Genomic DNA, 24,864 nt, shown 5'->3' on the forward strand with positions numbered 1-24,864 from the left:
GAGACTAGACACTCGTGTTCAAAATGAATGTAATCAATTCTCTCAGCTTCAATAACCTGAAATCCAAAACGATCAAAAATTTTCATAGGATTTTCAAGTGTAAGCAATAAAGTTGGATGTTGTGTTGAAATTTAGCATTAAAATATTGTTATGGACGCCAAAAGTTAAATCATGGCCCCACTAAACAAGGGCGTCCATATGCAAACTTTTAAGGGGGGGGGCTGAAAAATTTTCCCCGTGGTTTAGCAGCATATTTTCCCCATGCAAACCAATTTCAGTACATATTAGAGATATTAAAATGACATTTTTGCAAAAAAGAAAGCACTAAAAGCAAGGAAGTTCTCATTTCTAGGGGGGGGGGCTTGAGACCCCCTATATGGGTGCCCTTTGCCACTAAATAGGCTTACAGGTCTTGACAATTTTTGACTTTTCTGTGTTAAACCGATGCAGCTCATGTTTATCAATCAATGTTAACGTTTCAATGCAGCTAATGCATCCACCAATAGTAATCAATGCTTCAAAATTTGTTTCCATTTTTGATTGGAAGTCCCCATTTTGACCGCAAGAGGCGCCACTGGGAATGGAAACAGGGATGCCCTGTAGTGCCCTCTTTGTTGCCAGGGACTTCAGCGATTGCCACGGCCTATAAGAGCTAAGTGCGCCATGGTTAAATATATTTGATTTTTGTAATATATTAACATGTTTTGGCGGCAACAGGGCTTTTGTTATAGCGATTGGCAACAATGCTGCACTCCATCAATTGATATTTTAAATTTGGACTTGTAACAAAATTAGTAATAGCATTATCAAACATTTAGTTTTTATAAGCAATGTTATTTTAGTGTGCATATAAAACAATTTTCGGTTTAGAAAATTTATTGCTCTAATTTTTAATGAATATTAATCATATGAGTTGATAGTCTGCAAAGAATGAAAATTATACTTAGCAGTACTTACATGATAACTTGTTTTATGCTTATGTTTCGCTGAAACTATTTTCATTATTACTTGGTTTTTCAGGTGGGAAATTTTAAAAGTGATCATGCACAAATAGATATATTTGGAACTGAGCATTGTAAAATGCATTAAAAGTGTATGCACTTTTTGACGCATTTTACAAAAAAATTTGTAAAAAATAAACTTATTAAAATATGCCAATACTTGCTTCTTTGTTACAGAATAATTTCCGTATTTTTTTTTAAAATTTCAATGCAGTTTTTTGTGAAAAAGTGGGGCGATTTTGTCCCATTATATTTCAAATTGGGTAAATGAATAAAAATTACATGAAATCCACAAAACCCCTGGTCTCTACTATTTTTTGAAAACAGTGAGTATAATTCATTGTTTAAACATATCTCAAAGAAAAGAATAACTTACCCTCTTTTTTAGATTAATCACCCAGCCAGACCTACACTCCCTTAAATCAGGATATGGTGTCAACCACCGAACAGGATCACTTGCACATTGCCACCTTGCAAGTCCTAAATGAAGTGGAGGGAAAAAAGAATATTGCTTATAAAACTTTTACCTTTTGAATTTAAATAGAATAAAAACATAAATAATCAGCTTTAATAATTTCTAAAAACAAAAGTTAAAGTAATTGCTACAAAAGTTCATAGTCAGGGTCTGATTAAAGCACAGTTCTGCAGGTCCATAGACCTGGGCACAATTTTTGGGGCATAAAAATTTTGTCTTTTTTCCCTTTTTTGGGAAACAACTACTTTGAAAATGTGTGGATTTTACGGTGTGTGAGAGGAGCACCAAATTGTACCAGGACCTGGGTACCACTTTGGCTTGACCAGGATCTGTTTGTAGTAAAAATACACCAACTTTACATACAGTCAACTTTCGATAATTCGAAGTCCCGAGTGACTGGCTAAAACGTTCGAGTTATTGGTAGTTCGAGTAATGGGAAGTTTCCACAACAGTTTCAAGAGTTAGGAACCCGATGAAAACTTCGAGATGGAGGAATATTCAAGCTTCGAGTTATAGAGATTCAAGTGTAGTAGTAACTTTATTGGACATTTCATAAAATTGGGTTTAGTTAAATTCAACATGCAATTATTTTTTTTACAATTTTGATTTCACAAGATGGCAAAAAAGGCATTCGTTTATTAACAGTTCTCTAAATCTGGGGTCCCCAAACTATAGACCACAGGCCAAAACTGGCCCATGAGCAAATAAAATCCACAACATGAGCACTCCCGATCCTTCTCTTGGAACCCCTGCTGATGGTTCATTCTACTCAGGTTTAGACAGAACAAAAGTTTCATACATTAATCCTTCATATCATTAAATTAATTTTACCTGTAGCACCACCAGGGCACCGGTGAATTGCTTCTGTACCAGCTTTGGTCCAATCCCACTGGATTTCATTAATAACAATTGGTGGACAGTGATTAGGAGGCACAGTGGGAACTGCTGTAGTTCTTTCAGTTGTTAGTGATTCAGTTGCTAAAAAAATTGTAAAAACATCCTTAGAGGAAATGTAATTAAATGAGAATGAATGCAAATTGATTTGAAGTGGAATCTTTGTCAACTGTAATCCGCAATAGGAAATTCATGAAAATCAAACAGCTTAGTAGATGAAGAAGTTAAAATAACAAGTAAGTTACATTTGCAAAAAGTTGATTTAAAGTTTTTAACTTTGCTGGCATAAATAGTGCCAGCTCTCAGCTTGGCATAAGTAGTGTTTTTCCTAGTATGATGTTGATGCTGATATCAGTTGGTTGTTGTAAGTTTTGCTACTAATTTACTTTGGTATTTTTGACTCTTTGTAATACTTCCATACTAAAATCTCAATTTCTTCAAAAATGACTCAAAATTGGAGTCCAATCAAATTTATGGCTATTACATGCTTTAATTTGAAACATACCACACTTCATTTGACACATAATGTATCTCCCCATCTATGATTTTATGTTAAAAAATTGTCTTTCAACATAGCTGTACTGTTATTGGTTACAAATCCCAAGTTTAAATGTAAAGACATCAATATAAAGAAATAGTAACAAACTTTTCTAAGAATTTTAAGTTTGCAAGGAAAAAGATCACTTACTTGTTGTTGATGTACTTGATGTGACTAGGCTAACACTCTGTTGAGAATATTTTTCTGTAGTTGTAGTAGTAGTTGTTGTACTACTGCTACTAGAAGGGGGTGTAACTGGTACTGTGATATCAGGATCACTCAAAGTTTCTAACACAGTACCCAATGTAGTATCAGGGGCTACATCAAAATCTATTGGTAATGAGCTGTTTGTTGCAATAGTAGATTTTTTGGTCGTTGTTGTAAAAAATGATGCTGAAACATAAAAAATATTATTTAATGAAAAGAAAAACAAAAAGGCATCATTACAGAAAATAAAAAACATTGAAAGTAGATGTTTAATACTAGTTTATAAGTATACAGAGTTAAAGTTTGCCACCCCTAAACAATTTGCCAACCATAGACAGCTGCCTATTTGGACGTTTGAGTCTGATTAAAGCTAAAAAGACTTTCAAAATAAGCAGAAAGGTTTTCACTCTTAACCCGGGAGAACTCGCGGTACTTTTTGCCACACGAAAGCTCGCGGGGGGGGGGGGGGGGGCTCTGTAGGCCCGGAGTGGTTATTTCAGTAAATTGAGTTTGCAAAATAGAAAAAAATTGTGTTTTCAACACTGAATTATAAATAGATAAACAGCCTCTAAAATATGTTTTTAAAAGTAAGGTTTAAGAAAGTTTTATGATATAATGAATCTAAATCTTCTTCTAAGCTTGACTGATGATCGCTATACTGTTCTGTGTCAACTTCTTCTTCATCATCTTCATTAAGGGAGTTCTCATCAGTTGAAACCTCAACTAGCAAGGTCTGCAACCTCTTCATTTCATCTTTGTAGCTACAAATAGCGATGCATTTCACAACCTCTTCCTTTACATTCAAAATCTGAAATGAAAAGCATAAGCGCTCGCTCCGGGCCTCTGAGTCCCGAACCAGAATTTTCTGGGGAAAAAGGGGAATGTACATTCCTGAAAAGCATGTGGTCCAGGGGCGGACTGGCCATGTGGGAGATGTGGAAAATTCCACATGGGCCGCACCTAACTTGGGCCGTTTTCTTTTTTTCAACGTGTACGTATCATTTTCCTCAATTTTTCTTTGATAAAAAAAAAAAGAATAGCTGGGCCGGCCGTTCTAAGACCCTAGGCCGTTCTCGTGTTTCTAGAGTCAGTCATAACTGTAATTGGGGGAAGAGGATGTTGATAGATGGTTTTCCTCATCCAGTGGTCACTCTTTTCTTGTCGAATTATTGCCGTATCTTGTTACGAAGGGAGGAAACAATGACTTTGTGGAGTGCAGGGGCGGACTGGCTATGTAGGCATTAGGGCAAATGCCAGACGGGTCGGTTCCCCGAAAAGATATCAGAGCAGCAGGAGAGAAATTTTCGGACTACGGCTCCAAAGGGATACCGATAGCTCAGGGAAAGCTTTTAAAGTATTGTGGTGTACCGAAGAACTTTTCATGGCGGCCGGGGTCAGTGCTGACGCGAGGCCATGTTAGCCTAGTCGGAAACAGGGCCGCCGAGTGCCAAGGCGGGCTCCTTGTCAGACTGGTCACCGGGCCCACTCTCACAGAAAACTTATCAAACTTATGCTACTCCAATTCCGATCCAGGCCCTTTCAAGTGCCGGGTGCCTAGTTTAAAACTACATGTAGGTTGGCTGACATGGCCTCTTGTCGGTCCAATCAGTATACATTTTACGAATTCCGCATCGACTCTCAGCGGCCGTGGCCCCCTTATAAAACATCTTCATATTTATATGTGCGTGTGTCTGTGTTTGTATGACGTATAGTACTTTTATGACTTTTTTAATGAGTGTTTTGACCCCCTCTCATTCTTTTCGCTGCGCTGCGAGTAAAGGTTGTGTATGAGGGGGTTGTATGTCATTTCCTCTGGGGCCTAGTTCAGGTATTTTTTATTATTAAAGACTATTTTTCATTTTACTTTCTTCGTCATAAACCCGGCGTTTTACTTCCAGTTTTTAATTGTTGTTAAAAACATTTATCATACTTCTGCTTTTTAATTTTTGCCAAAAAAAAAAAAAAAAAACGAATTAATGAAATATTAATAAATTTATCAAATTAATTTCAAAGCTGAACTTAACAAACAATATATTTGTGGATGTTTTTAAAAGCGCTTTTTTTCACTACTTGTTCAAAATGCTTCTCAATTCGAGCATACAAATGAACAATATTGAAAATATAGATGAATAGTAAATATTAGCTATTCTTACTTTATGAGCAATTCATTTATATTCAAACGAAAGTCAATACCGTTGATTTCTTTCTTTCTTTTTTTTTCAAAGAAGGATAGGTAACTAGTAAATAATTTTTTAATTTCAAAAAGGCACACCTCAAATAAATTTCAAAACGCAAAAATGAAATAGATAAAATGTTTTTTTTTTCTTTAAACTATTTCTGTAAGCTTGATTCGCACTAAAGGTATGAAACAAAATAAGTATGATTTCTTGATTAAAACACTAAAAAACTACAGTTGATCATAATATTTTTTGTTTAGAGAAATTCTGAAGCGATCAATAACGTTCCAATTGAAAATTTAAGAGAAAAAGAAGTAGGCGGTACGCAGCTTTTTATGAATAACTTTTATATAATACCGCCTCTATTTCTTCTCTGAATTTTTAATTTAAATTTTATTGGATGTGTTAGAATAACCCTAAACTAAAGATAATAAGAACTCCAGTTTTTTAGTGTTGCAATTAAGAAACCATATACTTTTAATGAGAACCAAGCTTTTAGGTATAGTCTTTACAATTGAAAACGTTTTTTACATTTTATCACAGGTCTCAAACTTGAACATTGTTTCGGTACTTTTGATGCATATTTATAATTAAATGCAAATATAACTTGGGAAAAAGTGCTGCTTTTTTTTCAATTATTCATTTTTTTAAAATTTAACAACAAGTTTGGATATCAAGCACATCATTGCGTGTTTTCCATATGCATACAAAAGTAAAATAATGCAAAAAAGAATGTTTTTTAACCAGAGGCGCCTGATGAGAGGTCACGGGAGGTTGCTGTGACCGCCCAAAAAATTAATTGTTCAGCAAATTTTGTCTTAAAATTCACGAAATTTCGAGACGTAATTGCAGTTTGTAGTCTCGAAACAAGTTTTTTTTTTCCTGCAAATGCTGTGGTATACTGAATACAAAAACCTTTTTTCTCATTATTATAAAAAGCAGGAATTAATATGTATAGAACTAAAAGCTTACAAGTGCAGTCTAACCATTTAAGTTTTTAATTAAAATTTTAAATTCATTTTATATTCGAGTCAACAAAATATAATTCTCTTACAGATCAGCAGAAATTATTGAGAGACATTTTTACTATTTAAATATACCATTTGCTTCATTACTAAAATTTGAGAGTGTTGTAGCGTAAATTAAAAAAAAAAAAAAACAAGTTTAATTTTCTGTTTGTTATATTTTATTACCATTGAAAAATTAAAATATTTATTTTGGAAAAATACGTGATGTAAAAATTCGAATTGAAAGGGTTAGAGTTGTTGAATCTTAATGGTTTATGTTGAAATTATCATTTTTGAGACCGGAAACAAAAATGATTAGACTTTTAAACAAAATGATTAGATCTCGTGGTTTTCTGACCGGAGTCTAAAACTACATCACATAGAGTCTAGAGTCCTTGAAAACAACTAGATAAGTCTTTGAAGCTCCTAAGCAAAGTGTGCTTCGTTTTATTTCTCATCAAGTGTTTGAATTATGAATAGTAAAAATGGGTAATATGTAACTCTCTCGTTCCCCATTTTTTAAATCTGTACAGTACACCATTTCTTTTAAAGCATTTTTCACTATTGATCGGTTCGTATTTAATTCATTGTTGTATTTGTTGGTGGATTTGAGGGGTGACCAAAAACTTATTGTACCGCAACCCGTTGGAGCAAGTAACAGTGCATTATCTTTTCTCCTCCCTTACTCTTTCTGACTGTCGACTGCTGTTATTGATTTGTCGAACAGAAAGCAAGTTTCACTATCTTAATTAGTGAAATAATCATAAAAAAGTTTTGCTCTCCTCTTTTTTCCTGATCTTTTTTCGTTCCAATTACCCCTTATAAGGCTTCAAAATGCAAAATTTTACACCCCCGGACCCCCGAAAATTGGGGATATTCTATACCCAGGGGCAACACACATTGAAAACGAACAAAGAAGTAAAGCATGACTTTAAACAAACTAATATATGGCCTCTTTTACCAGCCAGAGAAAAGTTGTCCATACTACAAGACGGGGTGGGGGGGGAGGTGCGGGGTTAAAAGACATTTTGTCTTCGAAAACACTTGTTCTTAATGAAAAACCCAACCAGAAACTTTTTGGGTTTGGAAAAATGCAACCATGATTTTTTGGGTAGGGCCGGCAAAAATATTTTTCCACATAAAAATTTTAGGGCCAGTCCGCCCCTGATGTGGTCAGTATATAAATCACCTTGAACACAGCTACTGTGGACCTCATTCATTTCCGTTGAAGGGGTGATTTTTGGCAGCGTAGTTTTGTAATGACCGGGCTTGAGAGACCCGATGCGAGTTCTCCCGGGTTAACAATAAACACAATAAATTATTTCAATTTAAAAAATTCATCATGTGGTGAAAGCAAATTTCAACTTATTTAAAAAAGTACCTCATTTTAAACAAGTTTTATAAAATGAGAGAAGATGAACTACTTACGCAGTACACACTGATACTGAACTTCTAAATATTTTAGAGTTCCGGGACAAGGGTCCCCAAATATGGTGCTTGAAACACCAATACCACAGCTTTGCTTTTGACTACATCTGCAAAACATTTAAGAAAATTATTAATAAAAGTGTTAATTTAACCAAAATATACATTGTTTGCAGTTCAAAACTTAAAGAAAATATCAGAAGATTAATGTGTAAATAATTTGTTTGCTATAACTAAACATTTTAAGCTGTGTTTTATTTGCAATTTCATAAAAGTAGTTATGAGTTTTCAAAAAGAAAATAGAAGTTAGTTTATATTTTTGAATTTGTAATCGATAAATATTTACAAAAAAAAAAAAAGAGCTGAATAGGCTGGTGCCAAACATTGTGAATAAGAGGGAGCTGATTGTAATGTATATATACGCAAATTTACAGCAAGGGGATGACTATGTTTGTACATTTAAATAATCTTAATGGATTAATTTTTAAATTATTTATTATTATTATGAATAAAGTACTATTATTATATATGCAAGTACAGCTGCAAGCCAAGAGTTCAGAGAAGTTGATTAAAACCCTCCTTCTGGCTTATGTTATCTGTTAGCATTGATATCATTCCAGGTGGAGTACAATATGGTTCTGAGCATTGAGGATCCCTCTTAGAGAGGGTTCTAAAAAGCACAGCTTAACATTGCAAAAAATGGTATTCTCTCAATTGGCGATCAATCGCTCAAGCAATCTAAATTCTCAACAGATGGCGCCACTTAAATTACATCTAAAGAGCAATTGATTTCAGAGGTGCCACCTATTGCGTAACTAGAGCGATACATCCCCATTTGGGAGAATACTCAAAAATTTTAGCTGTAAAATAATATGAATAGAATTAAAGAGATAATAATTAAATTAACAATATGGTGCTAAGTTATTAGCAAAACTATTAGAGAACTCACCGATCCTGCATTATTAGGAAAGACTTGTAGGACATGCAGTTGACACTCCAATCTACTTGTCCATTGTCATTGCACATGCTAATACTAAATCGCCCATAATTGGCTCGGATTAAGCGGATTAGTTTGCCTTCTTCACAACCCACATGAAGCTCATTGCCTTCGCAAGAATAAGTAGTTTTGGAATGCAGACGATCTGTAAGATAGAAAGAAACAATTGATTGGCAAACATTTTTGCAACAATAAAATAAAGATCAAGATTAGCGGTCGCCACACGGGGATGATTTAAAAACTTGTGACTAATAGCATTATTTGCTAGCAGGTCACCACTTTCACTAACCATATCTATGTAATTGAAAAAAGTGAGAATTAATGATATAAAATATTAACATTAATGCTATTAATTATTTCACCTTTATTTCACTGATAATTTTTATGTTTTAGTTGCAATTTAAAAGCTTAATTTATTTTTCAGTTTTTTTTTTTTTTTTGGGGGGGGGGGGAGTTTACAAAAAGGAGTAGTAAGTAAAAAAGAAGTAGTGACTAATAAATTTATTTCTACTCTCTACTAGCGACCAGAAAACATTCCCAATCTTGATCTTTACATTGAATTATAAAACGTAAAGCTTACTGAGGTACATATGCCTGAAAAATAGTATCCTTCAAAATATAATCTAACAAAGTATAACCGCCTGAATCATGTAACTGTAAAAGTAGCTAAAGAAGAAAAATTAGTAAAACAGCTAATGCTAAATTAACTCCATTAAAATTAATAGAAATGTAAAATGAAATATTAGACATAAATAGGGAAAGAAACCTTAATTTTAAATCTACATATTGTAATTAATTTAATTTTAGAAAATAAAGAGTGATTTGAGTTAGTTTGTGCTAATTGAAAAATATCGGATAGATATATCAAAATAAACGATATATATCAAAATATCCAATATTTTCGAAAATATGATATTTTTGAACCCTGCTTTTAGTGCATATCATCCAGGCTCTCATCATGAGATTGGAGGCATTTTTCTTTGATTGAGAAAAAATGTTTTGAAAAAATTTCTCAAGAGAGCAACAGTTCTCTCCCCGCCCCTCCACCCACCACAAATAGATCAAAGTAACTTAAGAGTAAAAAAATGTTCATATTACGTACATTTAAAAACAAACTCCTGAATGTAAAATATGTAACACCATGAGAGAATTAATTAAATGAGAGTGACCCGAAAGTGACATCAGATCAAAATTTGGATATTATATCGAATTAGCTCAGGATAAATTTATTTAAACAGGATGTAGACATACATACAGAAAGATACAAAAAAAAAAAACTTCTTCAGAAATCACTACCATCCTACTGGCATCATTGTTTACAAACAACTTGAATCTTCACCCTTAAAGAACTACTATTCGCAACTCCGATAAAATATAGGGGTCGCTTCGGTCACTGTCTAATGGTGGATGAGAAAGGTAAAACAAAAAAATGACGTAACTTCTAACTTGTTTTGACACTTAAAAGAATGACTAATTATTCAACGTGTTTGTGGGAAGCTTTCTTTTCTATTCTTCTGAAATTACATTACACCATAAACTGTCTGAAGCCTGTAATTTACCCCGAAGAAAACACCTGGAATGGAATGTTTTACCTTTCTCTTTATATTATTACTCACCGCAAGGTAGCGTATTCGAGCTCTGGAGTTGGGAATTGCCAGAGATTCACTTTTACACAAATATGTTTTAAATTATAGTTCACAGTGTGGCTTGTCTGGAGTGATATGAATTAAGCACATACTGATGATATTTAGGGAAATATTATTAACAATATATTCTACTGGCTTCAAAGTTATTTAATTTTAAATAATACAGGTGAAAGACTTAGCAGAGGCCACTGTGGCCGAGCAATTGTATTTCTCTGTGAGCGGTGTAGGAGGTTGTGAGCAGGGGCAGACTGGGTCTTGGAAGAGGGCGCCAACCTCGGCATCCAAAGGGCGCAAAAAAAAAAAAAAAAAGTGCAAAGGGGGGGGGGGAGGTGCAAAAAAGAAAAAAGGTGAGGGGGGGATAGTACACAAGATTACGAGTTTAAAAAAAGAAAAAGAAAGCAAAGTAAAATCGCACAAGCGTGTGAGCAAAAAAAAATTTTGAATTTTGTCATTTTGAGTTCAAATTATGTTTTTTGCAATCACGAGTGTGTGTGTATGTAGGCGTGTTGTTTGTGTGTGGGGGGTATGTGTATGTGTGTGTAGGCATGTATATTTGTGGCTGTGTGCAGGCATGAATGTGTGGGTAGTTGTGTGTATGTGTTTGTCTATGTGTTTGTGTATGTGGGTTATGTGTGTGTAGTTGTGTATGTATGTGTGTAAGTGTAGGATATTGACGCAACCTGGAGACGGTTTTCGCTATAGGAGCAGCATCATGAGGAGCCGGTCGACAGTGGTGCTGCAGAGGGTGCTGGTAGGAAAATAAAATGATAGCACGCCAAAAACAGTCAAATAAAAGCAATCGTGATTGCTCAAAAAAAAAATAATAATAATTAAGCAAAAAAAATAAGTAAATAAATAAAAGAGGTACCGCGGGTCGATGGGCCGGCGACCCAGTCCGCCCCTGGTTATGGGTTCAATTGCCACCGATCTCCTGGATGTGATTTCATGTGTGCTGTAAATTTTACATGAGTTGTCTTTTCTGTCCACAAAGAAAAATTTGTAAAATTGTCGTCGTTAACATGTGTAAAAATAGAGAGAAATAGCTTATAGTCCCCTTTAAGTTAAGAATACTCCCATATGACTTTCCAAAATTTACTCCAATACTGGATAACGGTTGTAGAGAGCCTAGTGATAAGGTAATATAGGAAGATCCAGGATCCAATGACTGAGCCCATAAACATTCGCGGAGTACGTGCAGGATTTGAGTTCATTAAATATGCCTCCCGTAAGTCTTGTAGTCGGTCTTTAAAAAGTTTACACTGGCCCCAGATGACCGAAGAAAATGTCCCTTCCTTTCAGCCTTGTATCTGAATTATGGAAGTAAAGATAACTGGTGGCGGTGGGATCGATGGTTAAGCCAGTTATCTTTCTCAGTTTGGAGTAATGATGGATGCCTATTAGATGCCAGACATCACTTTCATGGTGTTGTAAAGGGCAAATACAAGAAAGGCATTTGCTTCTACATTTGGAAGCAACATGCAACAAAAAATGCTGAATGTTATGGTGTTGAAATTTGAACAAACAGGAGTTTATTTTTAATTAAATCAAGCTCACAGCAATTGTTTTAGTCATAAATTAAAATCTTTTGTTTTCCCCAAAATTTTAACCATTCAAAAAATTATCAATTCGTATAAGACCTAATTACCTAATAATGGAGGCTTCAAAGCTAGTGATGGCACTGGAACTGAAAACAAAACATAAATGTCTAATATAAATCATAAATAAATGGAAAAAAAATCATAAAAGCATACAAAACAAGAAATAAATATAAATTAAAGAGAAAAAATAAAAAAGGCCACTAGGATAAAATCAAAAATAAGTAAACAAATAAACAAAAATAATAATTCTCAGTTTGATGAGCATGAAACCATGCTTCAAGTCTTTATTATTTTATTTTGGAAATTTGAAAAGAATATGATAAATTTAATTTCAGTTGTAAACCATTTGAGAAACTCTTACTTGATGAAAATTAAAAAGCTCACGAATGAAAATCAAATATTTTCCCTAATTCATGAATAGTTAAACTAAATGTATTTCATTTAATGTAGCTCCTATTTTTAACACAACTTCTGTAAAAGTTGAGACAAACAATTTTTTTAAAAGAAATATTCATACATACACTTGATTTTTTTGTTTTGCAGAATTGTGAACGTACTCTAAATATGTTGCATATCAAGATACACATCATATTTTTTTAATCTTGAACCTATCAATCTAATTACATCTCACAAAGCAGCCAAGCATCAAAATATTGCTCAAAAATTTGACAAGCTGAAAACAATTTATTTAAACTTCAGAACAAAAAACGTTTTAGAGGCTTGATATGAGTTCTTACATTTAGAATTAAACAGCACTGTTTAAAACGTATGATTATAACTCTCATGCGAACAAGAATTGTAAATAAACAAACATACAAATTACAAAAAGATTACATCGCCAAAAACATAGTAAAATTTGTAGGGATCAGGATCATCTGAAACTAAACAATAATTTTAAAAAATGGACAATTCAGAAGAAAGAGGGGGGTAGCACTTTTATCATTTGTGATCAATGTGATTGCTGCTTATATTCTTAAAGCAACTTTTGTTTTTTCATTAATTTTCGTTGAGATGAACTGATATAGAGAACAGGATACTTTTGAATAAATTGACGAGTTTTAAAGGGAGGGGCAGGCCAGACCAGAAACTCAGTTCAAATTTTTGAATATTATTTATTTTATTTGTTATTTGCATATTTTTAATTAACTGCCACTTACAAACTTTTGAAACCCTAGAAATTTAAACAAAATAGTTATAACACGGAAGTAAAATATTATTTGAAAAGAAATGCTTTTAATTATAAGTATGAAAGATGAAAGGAGTCTTCAATCCGAACAAAAAATAAGAAGACCAACTTCAGTTTCAAATAAGAACAATTGTTTTATATTAGTTTCGTTTCTTACTACGCCAACAGATGGCAGCAGACGTTCCGAAATATTTTCAATCATTCGTCAAAAGAACGAACACAAGACACATGGCTTTGACAGTAAAGTGACTATAATGGAGATAACTTGTTTTCGCAATGCTCGAGGCTATTCTTTTGATACCCTGCACTTCAAAAACTACGAACCGGTTTTTTCCTAAGCAATTTGCGCGTCTCTTTTACATGTTACACGGCTAGCTCGAAAATCTAGCTTGGTCCATTCCCCCTCCTCCCCGCCCCCAAGATTCTGGCAGTGGAAGTTGTTTTTAATGCTTGGTCGGCTCTGTTTAGTTCAGTTCAGATCAGATTTTCAACCGAACTTTCGCGGAACAAAATCAAAATCCAATGCATGATGCACGATTCATTTTTTCCAAAAAGAAAAAAAAAAAAAGATAAAAATTTAATTTGAATTTTGACCTTTTGAATTCAAATTATGTTTTTCGCAATCACGAGTGTGTGTGTGTGTGTGTATGTAGGCATGTGTGTTTATGTGTGTATGTAGGCATGTGTGTTTATGTGTGTGTGGGGGGTATGTGTGTGTAGACATGTGTGTTTGTGTCTGTGTGCAGGTATGAGTGTGTGGGTAGTTGTGTGTATGAGTGTATGTGTGTGTAGGCATATGTGTTTGTGTCAGTGTGTAGGCATGAGTGTGTGGGTAGGTGTGTGTATGTATGTGTAGCTGACTGTATGTATGTGTAAGTGTCTGTATGTATGTGTAGGTGTCTGTATGTATGCGTGTGTGTATGTATGTGTTTCAGTGTGTATATGTGTATGTGTGTGTAGGTGTATGTATTTGCGTGTGTGTGTGTGTGTAGTTGTGCGTGTGTGTGTGTACGTGCGTGTAAGTGTAGGATATTGACGCAACCTGGAGACGGTTTTCGCTACGGGAGCAGCATCGTGAGGAGCCGGTCGACGGTGATGCTGCAGAGGGTGCTAGCGGGAAAATAAAATGATAGCACATCAAAACAGTCAAGTGAGAACAATACGCAATCGTGATTGCTCAAAAAAAAAAAAACTACACAAGCCTGTCGGTTTACATTTTGCTGATACATACTCTATCGGTTTTCAATAGTTCTTTTTGTTCATTTCTCATTAATAGTAATTTAAATTCTGCTTCTTTTAAATAGAAAATACGATGGAATAACTTTTTCAAAATTTGACCCCAAGTTGGAAACCTTTGGAACCCTTAACACCTTTGGAAAATATGAGTCCATGCATAAACTTTGTCACCTCTCTATTCACAAATTCTGACAAAAAACGCATTTCAAATGGAATAAACTTGCCAAAATAATTGGTATAGTGGCAGTCACGCATAATGGTAAGCAATGATTCTAATCCTAGCTTACTTACGCAAAAAGTGGCATTGTATAGCCATTAATTTGAAAAATGTTTTCCCATATATTGCTTGTATATGAAATCAGGATACAAGTTTTGTTACAGCCTTATTATAAAGGCTTTAAACTCATTTTTCAGGCAAGTACTGATTTTATCTAGATGAATGGAACAGAGAGTAAACATTTGTAAACATTTACACTTTCTTCTAATTGCATAAAGTAACATTTTCCACATAGTGCGCTTGAGCAAAGAATGATAAATAAGCACCTTTTGGTATCTATCTTAAACAATATCTGTTTCATTCAAAAAATTAAATGTATTTTGATGATAGAAAGTTGTTGCTGTAACCAGGGTTGCAGAATCGGAAGGAAAATGACGGACTCCGACTCCTTTTCCCCATAATCAGTCCGACAACGCAGCTTAGGTTGTAACAGCAATACGAAACTAATTAAGGCATTGAAATATAAAACATTTGAAGAATCATATCTTCAAAAATCGAATGAGAGGGGAATTTTTTCGAGCTCCTGAGTATTTATTGAGCAATCACGATTGTTTATTGTTCTCATTTGACTGTTTTGAATTCCTATCATTTTATTTTCCCACCAGCACACTAAACCAGCACCACCGTCGCATCGACAGGCCTCACGATGCTGCTCCTCTTGCGAAAACAGTCTCCAGTTTGCGCCCATATCATACACGCACATACACACTCATGCCTGCGCACAGACACACACATAAGCCTGCACACAGACACAAACACATATGCCTACATACACACACACGCACACGAACGCCTACACACACACGTGCGTACACACACAGCACTGCATACACAACACGCACACACATGCATACATACACACACACACACACGCACCCACACACATGCGCCTACACAAACACACAAGCGCATTCATACACACACACGCTCGTCGTTGCGGAATACATAATTTGAATTCAAGATGCCAAAAATTCAAATTAATATAATTTAATTAATTTTCTTTTTCTATTTGTCTTTATTTGTCTGGTTTTCGTCAAGTCCAAAGAAATACCCGCAGAGCTCCGGAGGATTCTTGTGTGCTGCATTTGGGAAGGGATGGGGCAACCCAACAGATCATATCATTTAAGTCATCATCTGTACACGTAAGAAGTTATGAACCACCCCCGTTCAGAGGATTAAATTCTAGGTGGGCTAGCGAATGCCATCGTAATTTTATCGTGACATGACGTAAGATCACATCAAGAAACAAATCACTCGGTTTGACTATCCCCATTACCATTGCATTTCTTTCGCATCTAATGGCATCAACTTCTCCCTCCACGAAAATAAGATTGATTAGAACAGGAGAAAACGAGAGATACCAATAACCCTCTAGCAGGACAAATGATGATAAAGTAAAACCTTCGCAAGACCTTTATCTGACAATGTCATCGCAAGCGAATACAAATACCTTTCTCCAACCATTTCCTAACCTCTGACCTCAAGTGAGGCAAGCTTCCATACGCAAGAGTTTTCTACCAGCAAGTTCCAGAACGGGGGTACACTTGTCTACAAAAAGTATCATTGTAAAGGGTGTCCCAAAATTAATGCAAGATTTGAATTTGCCGCCATTTTTGCAATAAATGGTTGGCAACCCTGAAAAAAGAACAATTTGACAGCTGAGAGTTTAGGGTAATCAAAAATGGAGCGTTATACGATACAATAACGCGCTTTTATTATTGAACAATTGTTTCAAAAATAATGGAAGTTGAGGCTGGTCAAGCAGTTACTGTTATTGGCGCTCGGTATCGCAACACGATAATGCACGGGTGGTTGTGGGCTTGTTGACATAGACCTTTGAATTCAAATAACCCCATAAGAAGAAATTTAATAATGTTAAATCACACGATTTTGGGTGCCTATTCTGATCACCGAAATGAGAGAGTACGCGACTAGGAAATGCCTTATGCAGTAATTGAAATGTTTCACTCTCTCTAGCTGTATGGTACAATAACACCCCATTTTTACTGACCTTAAACTCTCAACTGTCAAATTGTTCTTTTTTCATGGCTGCCAACAATTTATGGAAAAAATGGTGGCAAATTCAAATCTTGCGTTAATTTTTGGACACCCTTTATATTTTAAAGAGATCTTTCCCAGACCAAGCTTTTCATTATATCAATATTTTAGTAAGTGTACTAAAATTAATTTTACCTCCCAAATTAATTTGGAAAATTCAATTCAAAAATTGAACTACTACTTGTTAAATTTTTTAATTGCAAGTAGTTGCCGATAGCACGAGTGTTGAGGGGTGCCTTCAAAATAGTTTTGTACAATTGGTTTTAAGATTACAAGGAAATTTTTCTGTAACAGTAAAAATTCTGACTGCTTTCTCTGATAGAGTTTTTTAAAAATATAATTATTTTCTTGAGTCTGAACTGACTTGCGGTTCTAATAAACAACTAATTCATCATACTTTTCCTATGACGAGAATGGGAAAACAAAAATTAATTAGAAGAAGCAATTCAATTGTTCTGACGCGAGAAAAGTTCTTTGAACGATAGTGACTTGTGGCGGAAACCTTTATAACTCTAACAGACATTAATTGTAATTCTACGCATCATTAAATATAAACAAAAATATCGTTGAAAAAGTGGAAATGCATACCTTATGTTGAAATAAATACAATCTCAGTCTCTCAGTGTCGCTAACTATACTTTAAATGTTTTCTGACGCGTTTAAAAAAAAGGAATTATTTCTGGAGTTTTGCAATGATAGGAAGGATTCACGCAGAAGTATAAAACTTATTTAAATAATAATAATAATAGCAGTAATAAAAAAATGAAAAAATAAATAAATGGTGTTGGAAAAAAATATAATGAAAGATAACAGAAGACTCGACGTTAAATCCTGGTTATCACAAATTTGCCATTTCAACTGCGCTTGCGCGCGGACTTGGCTGATTTCAAAACTCTTGCTCAAACTAATTAAAACCATTTTAAATTTGTTAATAAATATGAGATAACAACAGATAAAAATCAGAAATTACAAAGGTTTCTTTGATTTAGTTTTTACGCCTCGGTAAAGAATGAGTTCTGCGTTTTAATTATTAATGGATTCGGAGTCTGACTTTTCTATCAAACAAAGGCCCTTTTCAGGGCCAAATTTTTAACCTCAGAAGAGCGTACTCGAATTGCAGCATCACTTCTAATACAAAGCCGAATCCTCACCCTAAATACAAATGTATAATACTAAGCTGTTTACACCTAACGTAAAATATCCGTAAAAGACGGATATCTGTAATATTCCAATCATTTTTGAAGTACATAACGTGTTTTACGTTAAATAAATATTTCCAAACCAATAAATATTGAAGTGTCATTTTTCTCTTTTCTTTATAAAGATTATCAGTTATTAATATCCGTAGTTTCATATAATGTATCCCGAAATCGCTGTGAAAATATTCTAATCGCATTCATTAATTTGTTGGGACTCTAGAGCTCAGCCTAAATATAAACAAGCAACACGAAATCTTAAAACAGCAAGTTCAAAAAGCTAAGTCATTACACTAAGAAATGTTGCTATGTTGGAGAAATTACATCTTCAACAATAAATTCTATAAAAAGCACAAAAACAAAGCGTCGAGTGCAATTTCTTTTGCTCAATGAAAAGAGAGAGAGAAAGAACGAAAAAATTAAAACTATGGTTAAGTCCAGAATTTTCTGAAAATGTAACAGTAAACTGACGGTAAGCATAAAAAAATAACAGCATATATCTATATAATTGTACGCTCCATTATACTGGAATTAAAGACATAATCACAGTACCTTTCGAATATATTTTTAACGTAAATATGTTTTTAAATATGAGGTATGGGACTTTTACAAGCCATTTCTTTTTTCGGCACCGAAATGTGTTTTTATTAACTAAATAATAGAATATATTTTCCCACGTTGCCGAAGAAATATTTCGGAATTCCAATTACTTTAAAACAACTTCTTTGGAACAAAAGGCGCCGCAATGTCCCAAAAGGGAATTCGATTGAATTCCTATTTTCCTTTCAGCTCCACGAGAACTCAGGATAAAATGGCGCTCAGGAAATTAGGCTAAAAGAATTTAGAATTTGCATGGTGCTCTGTGCACACATAAAACGTAACTATGGTCTCAGGAAATTGGAGGAACTGCTCAGTTAGACAGCGTTATTCGATTTTGGAACGAGCGGAAAAAGATTAAGAACGTGAGCGAACGAAACATTTAAATGTTTACTCTCGAATTGCTTCATTCGCTTAAAACAGTCATACTTAATGCATGCGTGGTACAGTGAAACCTGTGTAAGTTGACCACTTGCGGTGCAGTACTTTAATGGTCAACTTAGGCAGGTGGTCAACTTACAAAAAGTTTGTTATGTGATTCTCAGCCAAATTTGGTGTATATTGATGGTCAACATAGACAAGTAATCAACTTACAAGGGTGGTCAACTTTACAGGTTTTACTGTAGTAGTAAAATTATTTGAGTTTTTAATTTCTAGTTCGGATATTTGTTACTAAACTGGTAAATGACTAGTAATGGGCAGCCTACCAGTAATGGACAGGTGTCTTGTATTGTCAATTATCAATTTCCATGAGCACCATCTGTGGATTTTCAAAATAGCCAACTTTCAAGATCCTCAACCTCACAAGAACAAAGTAAAAAAATATATTTTTGGGAATTAAAACTCATAGAAGACACAAAAATATATGTTTGTAGCTATTTCACAATTTAAATGAGATTAACTCATTTATTATCTTTTTAGTTGAAAATTTTTTTTTAAAAACCCTTTCAAATTTTCAAAATTAATTTGAATTCTGAAATTTTGAATTCAAATTATGTTTTTTGCAATCACGAGTTGCGACACGGCCCTACTCATTGCTTATTACCCCACTCGCTTGTTTCTAGAAACGGTCCCTGTCCCTCCTCTTGGTCAGTTACGTGTGTATAGTTGTGTATGCGTAGGCTTGTGTGTGTGCACGTTGGCATGTGTGTATGTGTGTAAAGGCGCGTGTGTGTATGTGTGTGAGTGTGGATGAACGTGCATGTGTCTAGGACATGGACGCCACCGATCAGGAGCAGCGACTACCGGGGACATTTCTCAGGACCAGAGGGGTCGCGCTTGCAGAGGGCGGTGGGGTTGAAAAAGGAACCGGACATCAAGGACGGTCAAGTGAAAACAATTAGCAATCGTGATTGCTCAAAAATTGAACAGAGCGAAATAGGGTGAGATTTCCGCGGTACAGCGAATCGATGTAGAAAAGACTGTTTTACAGCGATTGCCAAATATTGTTTGTGTATCAAAACTGAATCTGAATTTAACACCTTATTTTTGGCCTAAACATGCTACATGCCACCAAATGGTTGCTGCCAACTTATGACGTTACATCTGTTTGCATTCTGTTTCACTTATGTTGAAATTTTACCTTCATCGCACCAAAAGTAAAAATTTACCTATGGGGTCGTTTCCGAAATTTTAAAAGTATTTTTTTCTGAAAGAGCATGCTTAAAAACATGGGATCTGACAATTTTTTAAATAATTTGACAAAGTTTAATATTCTTAAAAATTACTTTAATTGGTGCGCTTTCATTGTTTACGCTTCTGCCGATGACATCACAAATGATAAAATGCCATTCACAGAGCACAATATTTAATTCGTTCTTTACGCACGTGTGTTGGCAACGATGTGGTTGATAGCAAGCGTAGAGCGCAATATTTATTTCGCTTCTTGATTATCATAACGTGGAAACGCGGTAAATAGATGCGCCAAAGTACATCATATGTGACGTCATAAAGACCACGCCTTATTTTCAAAATCGAACATTTAAAAAAAATAATTTAAAATTAAGTGCTCCATGTTATTATTATTTTTGCTTATTCTATATCAATTTCAGTGACTAAAAGTAGTACTTTTGACTGAAGGAAACAACCCCATTGTCTTTTATCAAATAAACTTGACAAAAAGAAAAAGGGTCATTTCTGGGGGGGGGGGGGGGACATCACAATTTTAAGTAGTAAAAAAACTAATAACAGTAGAAGACTTTTGTAAGACGAAGACGGAATTGTTTTTATTGTTTAGTTTAATTTAATTAGAAAAAACGCACATAAAAAAGAAAACAAAAGACAGTGACACTGTTTTCAGGACGCTGGTCAATTTCTTGAAAAAAGAAAAAGAAAAAAAAAAGAGAGAGAGGGAGAGAGATAATTGCTTTAAAAAGAGGTCTTTATATCTATTTTTCAGCTTGTTTATTTGATACAAATGAAAGAATTTCATAAAAAGAAAAAGAAAAAAAACGCATCACAGTTTTTTTGCTTTTGACCATTTTACTTGAGAAATAATGTATGCAGCTGTTATTTATTTACTTATTTGTTTTTTTGAAGGAAATGAATCCATTATACATTAGAAGAAAACATCTTGCGATTGGAAATATTTACATTTTGCGTTATTTAGAAGTTATGAAGTTTAGTACATTTTCCGAGAACTCGGGAGAAGGAAATTGTTGGGGATGCGTTTGGGTCGAAGCCCAGGTAAACACCTTCCTAATTGGTTTAGCCGGGGTTAGGGTGAGACCGGTGGAAAGGGCTGATAAATATTCAGCGAACTTCATGTATAATGCAAGAGCGCCTTTACACTGCATTAAAAGTCACGCGTTTCCCCGAGACAAGCGTCTACGAAATTATCAAGACGGACGCTTAAATCGCTGCGAGTAATTTGCACCATCACAAACAATCGAAGACGCCATCTTCAACCACAACAAAGTTGGAGGTTCGTACAGTAAAACATCGTTTATTCGTCTTTCAGTGGGCTGACATATATTCGGAAATGACGTATAATGGAAACCTTGGGCAATCGCTTTGACTTTTACGAGTTAAACCTTACTATTTCAAATGTATGTAAATATAACAGCTTTGTAAAGTTCTAATAAAGTACGCAACTAATACAGATTACATGGAATACACCGCCAGCTCAGTCATTTCCAGCCGAGGACTGCAGTTTCGTGCTTAGTGATAATAAGCACGAAGCTGCAGTCCTCGACTAGAAATGACTGAGCTGGCGGTGTATTCCATGTATTTCTGCTTTAGCCCTGGCTAATGGGCGGTAATTTACTGAATATACCTTGCCTCGCGTTCAATCTTCGAGTTGAACCGAACCATTGCTTCGGTCACTCGTCTGGTCTGCTAATCCTGTATTAGCTACCAGTTTGTTTCGCACTCTTGGCTTCCTTAAGAGGTTTTCCATCTCCAGCTCAGTCACTTTCCTATGCCGGGCTGATGAGTGCTAATAAGCACGAAACTGCAGTCCTCGGCTGGAAATGACTGAGCTGGCGGTGTATTCCATGTATTTCTGCTTTAGCCCTGGCAAATGGGCGGTAATTTACTGAATATAATACAGATTAGTCTGTAATACGTTGTACAATTGAATTTTTAAGCAAAAGTTTTATGGGAAATCAATCATATACGTTCATTGTTCATCTTAAATGCTTATTTTACCTAGCACTATTAGAAAGTCACCCGTCAAGGTATGACAGGTAGAGGTGAGACGGGCTCACAGCCCGGGTTCAAAGCGGGCTCGGGCTCTAGAACCGAAGATAGGTTTCGGGCTCGGGCGGGCCCGGGCTCTCAAAAAGGAGCCCGAACTCATCTGTAATGACGGGTGAAAATTACTTCTACTCTTCTACATTTGAACGAAGCAATTGCCTGTTTGGTGATATTTTGATATTTGAAATGTTAACCCTAACTCCAGTGGATTAATCCTAAACTCCAGTGGATTAACCCTAAACTCCAGTGGATAGCGTTAATTTTCAACCACTTTTTTGATTCTTCATTCCCTGAAATGAGTCTTACTAGAAAAGCTGTTAATTTACCGGATGGAGTTCAGCCTTGTCACAAAGAAGCCTTTCCCTGCATGTTAACCATTACCAAAACATATTATAAAAATTATCACGCGATGGCGCGAGTTTCATAGTTGAAACACGCGGGTTACTCGATCATCGGTTATTATTTATATGAGGATATCTCCATTTATTAATGCAATTATATCACTAATATGCGTATATGTACATGCAGGCGTTCAATTCAAAAAAAAAGTCATAGTCGTCTGACATGTTGATTCCCTTTTCACCATGATTATAGCATTATGAATTGAATGAAAATGTTTTTCTGATTTTACTCACCCATACCGGAGATAATTTTTCCCTCAATAATTAAAAAAAAAGATAGGCAAACAGAAAGTTTCATTAATCCAAAGGCTGTGGGAAGTATACTTATCATCGTCGAATTCATCAACTTCAAAACGCTCGTAGTCATAAACTGACAAACAAATTGTAACATTTTAGTTAGGTGGAACAATATAGGGGTTGTGGGAAGTATACTCATCGCCAAATCCATCAGTTTTTTATACGCTCATAGTCAGAGACCGACAAAAATTGTAAAATTTTAGGAGACAGGGAACATTTTTAGGAGCCAGACGAGATATTTATCACTTCTGAAAACTTTTTGTTTTGAAAGAACTAGTCACCAAGGTATTTTTGTAGTCGCCCAGCGACCAATAGTAACTTATTTTACCGTACCAGGAAAAGTTTTTTAAGATTACCTCAAAGTACGCAGAACATCCAATAAATAATCATTATAATCTTTTTTTTGCCAACTTTTATAAGGTTGTTCAGTTTCTGAACTATGCATTACGAAGGGCAGATCCCATTAATGTGAAGACAATCCAAAATCTAAGTAAAATGGCAAGATGTTGTTGAACTCGAAGTTGCCAAACATAATAGAACTCTTAAGAATTCTTTTAAAACATGGACTAATATGGAAACTAATTTTTCACGAGAAACCACTTTCATTAATAAATTCTTAGAAATTGCCTTCTAAATATTTAGAATTTTCCCCAAGAAATTAAAAGTTTTATTCGCGTGGAAAATGCAAAATTTAACGTTCATTATGCGATCAATACAGCTGCGATCTTTCCTTAAATAAACAAGCAGCGGAATTTGCTTGTCTTTAATAATGCCGCAGCAAAGAATCAGGGATCACATGTTACTTGATCGCCAAACCTAATTAATGCACAAAAGAGAAGGTATTAAATTTGTTAAATAAGCTGCGTATGCATGCGCCACTTCTCTATATCAGTATTAAATTTAAAATTTCCGCACTAGTTAATGCATATTTTTAAACTCATTAAGTAACATTGCGTAGAATCTTAATGTAAGAATATATCTGTCTCGTTGCGCAAGATAAAGAAGCATTACATCTGTATATAGTATAAAATGAAGTCTCCAAAAAGCGTCTGTGTGTTTGAACTCGCAAAACTCGAAAACTACCCGGCCGATTTTGCTGAAATTTTCACAATTAGTTCCTTTAAATCCTAAAAAGGTTTGCAAACCAGTCCGAAAAAAAATCGATGAATAGTTCTTTTTTTATTCCAATTTAGGCCCAATTTTCACATGAATTCCTGAATATGGGGTAAAAAATTACTTGCATATATTAAGATTACATATCGTTGGAAAGAGTAGAATTTCCCGCGTTCAAGCAATTTGTTTCAATGCTCTAAATTACTTACGGCGGGAGTTATTTGCATTTTTAACTCGATTTTGTTTAGGCTTAGCTGAAATTTAGGCACTGCTTTCTTCATTAAATCTATCAATAAAAAATGAAGGGATTATCCCACAGTTTTCTTTTCACAAAACTGAAAAGAGCAGCTTTTTTTTTACTCCAGATTTAACTCGACCTAGGGTCGAAAGTTTAACCCTCTATCTCCATTAGAAAAAAAGTTACAAGCGAATTAAATTAAGTTCAAAAATCTGTTCTCTATTCAAGTTTTTAACCATTTTATTTTGCGTTTCCACGGTAACGCTTTTTGAATCCATTGTTTACTTCCATCTCTCTCATTTTCAATTCTAAAACTTATTTTATTTTGTGTTTCCATAATTACGTTTTTTAAATCCATCTTTCTCATTTTTCTTAAAAGTATTTTAATATCTGTCGTCATTGTTTGGGCTGGAAATTTTGCATGATGGATTTTTTTTTCTTTTATTTATGCCTGATTGTTGAATATACGTCACTTGACATAATTTTTGTTTTCAAAGTAGACCGGGCAAAGCCGGGCAACGCAGTTAGTACAATGATAAAATTCAAAAGAAGTTACTTTTGCCGAGTGTTTATTACTCATGATGAAGGAAAAGCAGACGTTTAA

The 24,864-nt window shown here is 34.7% G+C and overlaps 1 protein-coding gene across 1 annotated transcript in view; it reads right to left on the minus strand.

The window, feature by feature from the left end:
* LOC129234292 (latrophilin Cirl-like) overlaps positions 1-24,864 on the minus strand; it is a 94,907-nt gene that overhangs the window by 20,028 nt on the left and 50,015 nt on the right. The window contains exons 2-7 of the mRNA XM_054868286.1: positions 12,013-12,051; positions 8,674-8,866; positions 7,728-7,834; positions 3,059-3,301; positions 2,308-2,454; positions 1,378-1,481 (exon numbers count right to left, since the gene is read on the minus strand). Of these exons, the coding sequence (XP_054724261.1) occupies positions 1,378-1,481; positions 2,308-2,454; positions 3,059-3,301; positions 7,728-7,834; positions 8,674-8,866; positions 12,013-12,051 (833 nt within the window). The remainder of the gene's footprint in view (positions 1-1,377; positions 1,482-2,307; positions 2,455-3,058; positions 3,302-7,727; positions 7,835-8,673; positions 8,867-12,012; positions 12,052-24,864) is intronic.

The sequence above is a fragment of the Uloborus diversus genome, chromosome 1 (assembly GCF_026930045.1).
Source record: "Uloborus diversus isolate 005 chromosome 1, Udiv.v.3.1, whole genome shotgun sequence".
NCBI classification, from domain to species: Eukaryota; Metazoa; Arthropoda; class Arachnida; order Araneae; family Uloboridae; genus Uloborus; species Uloborus diversus.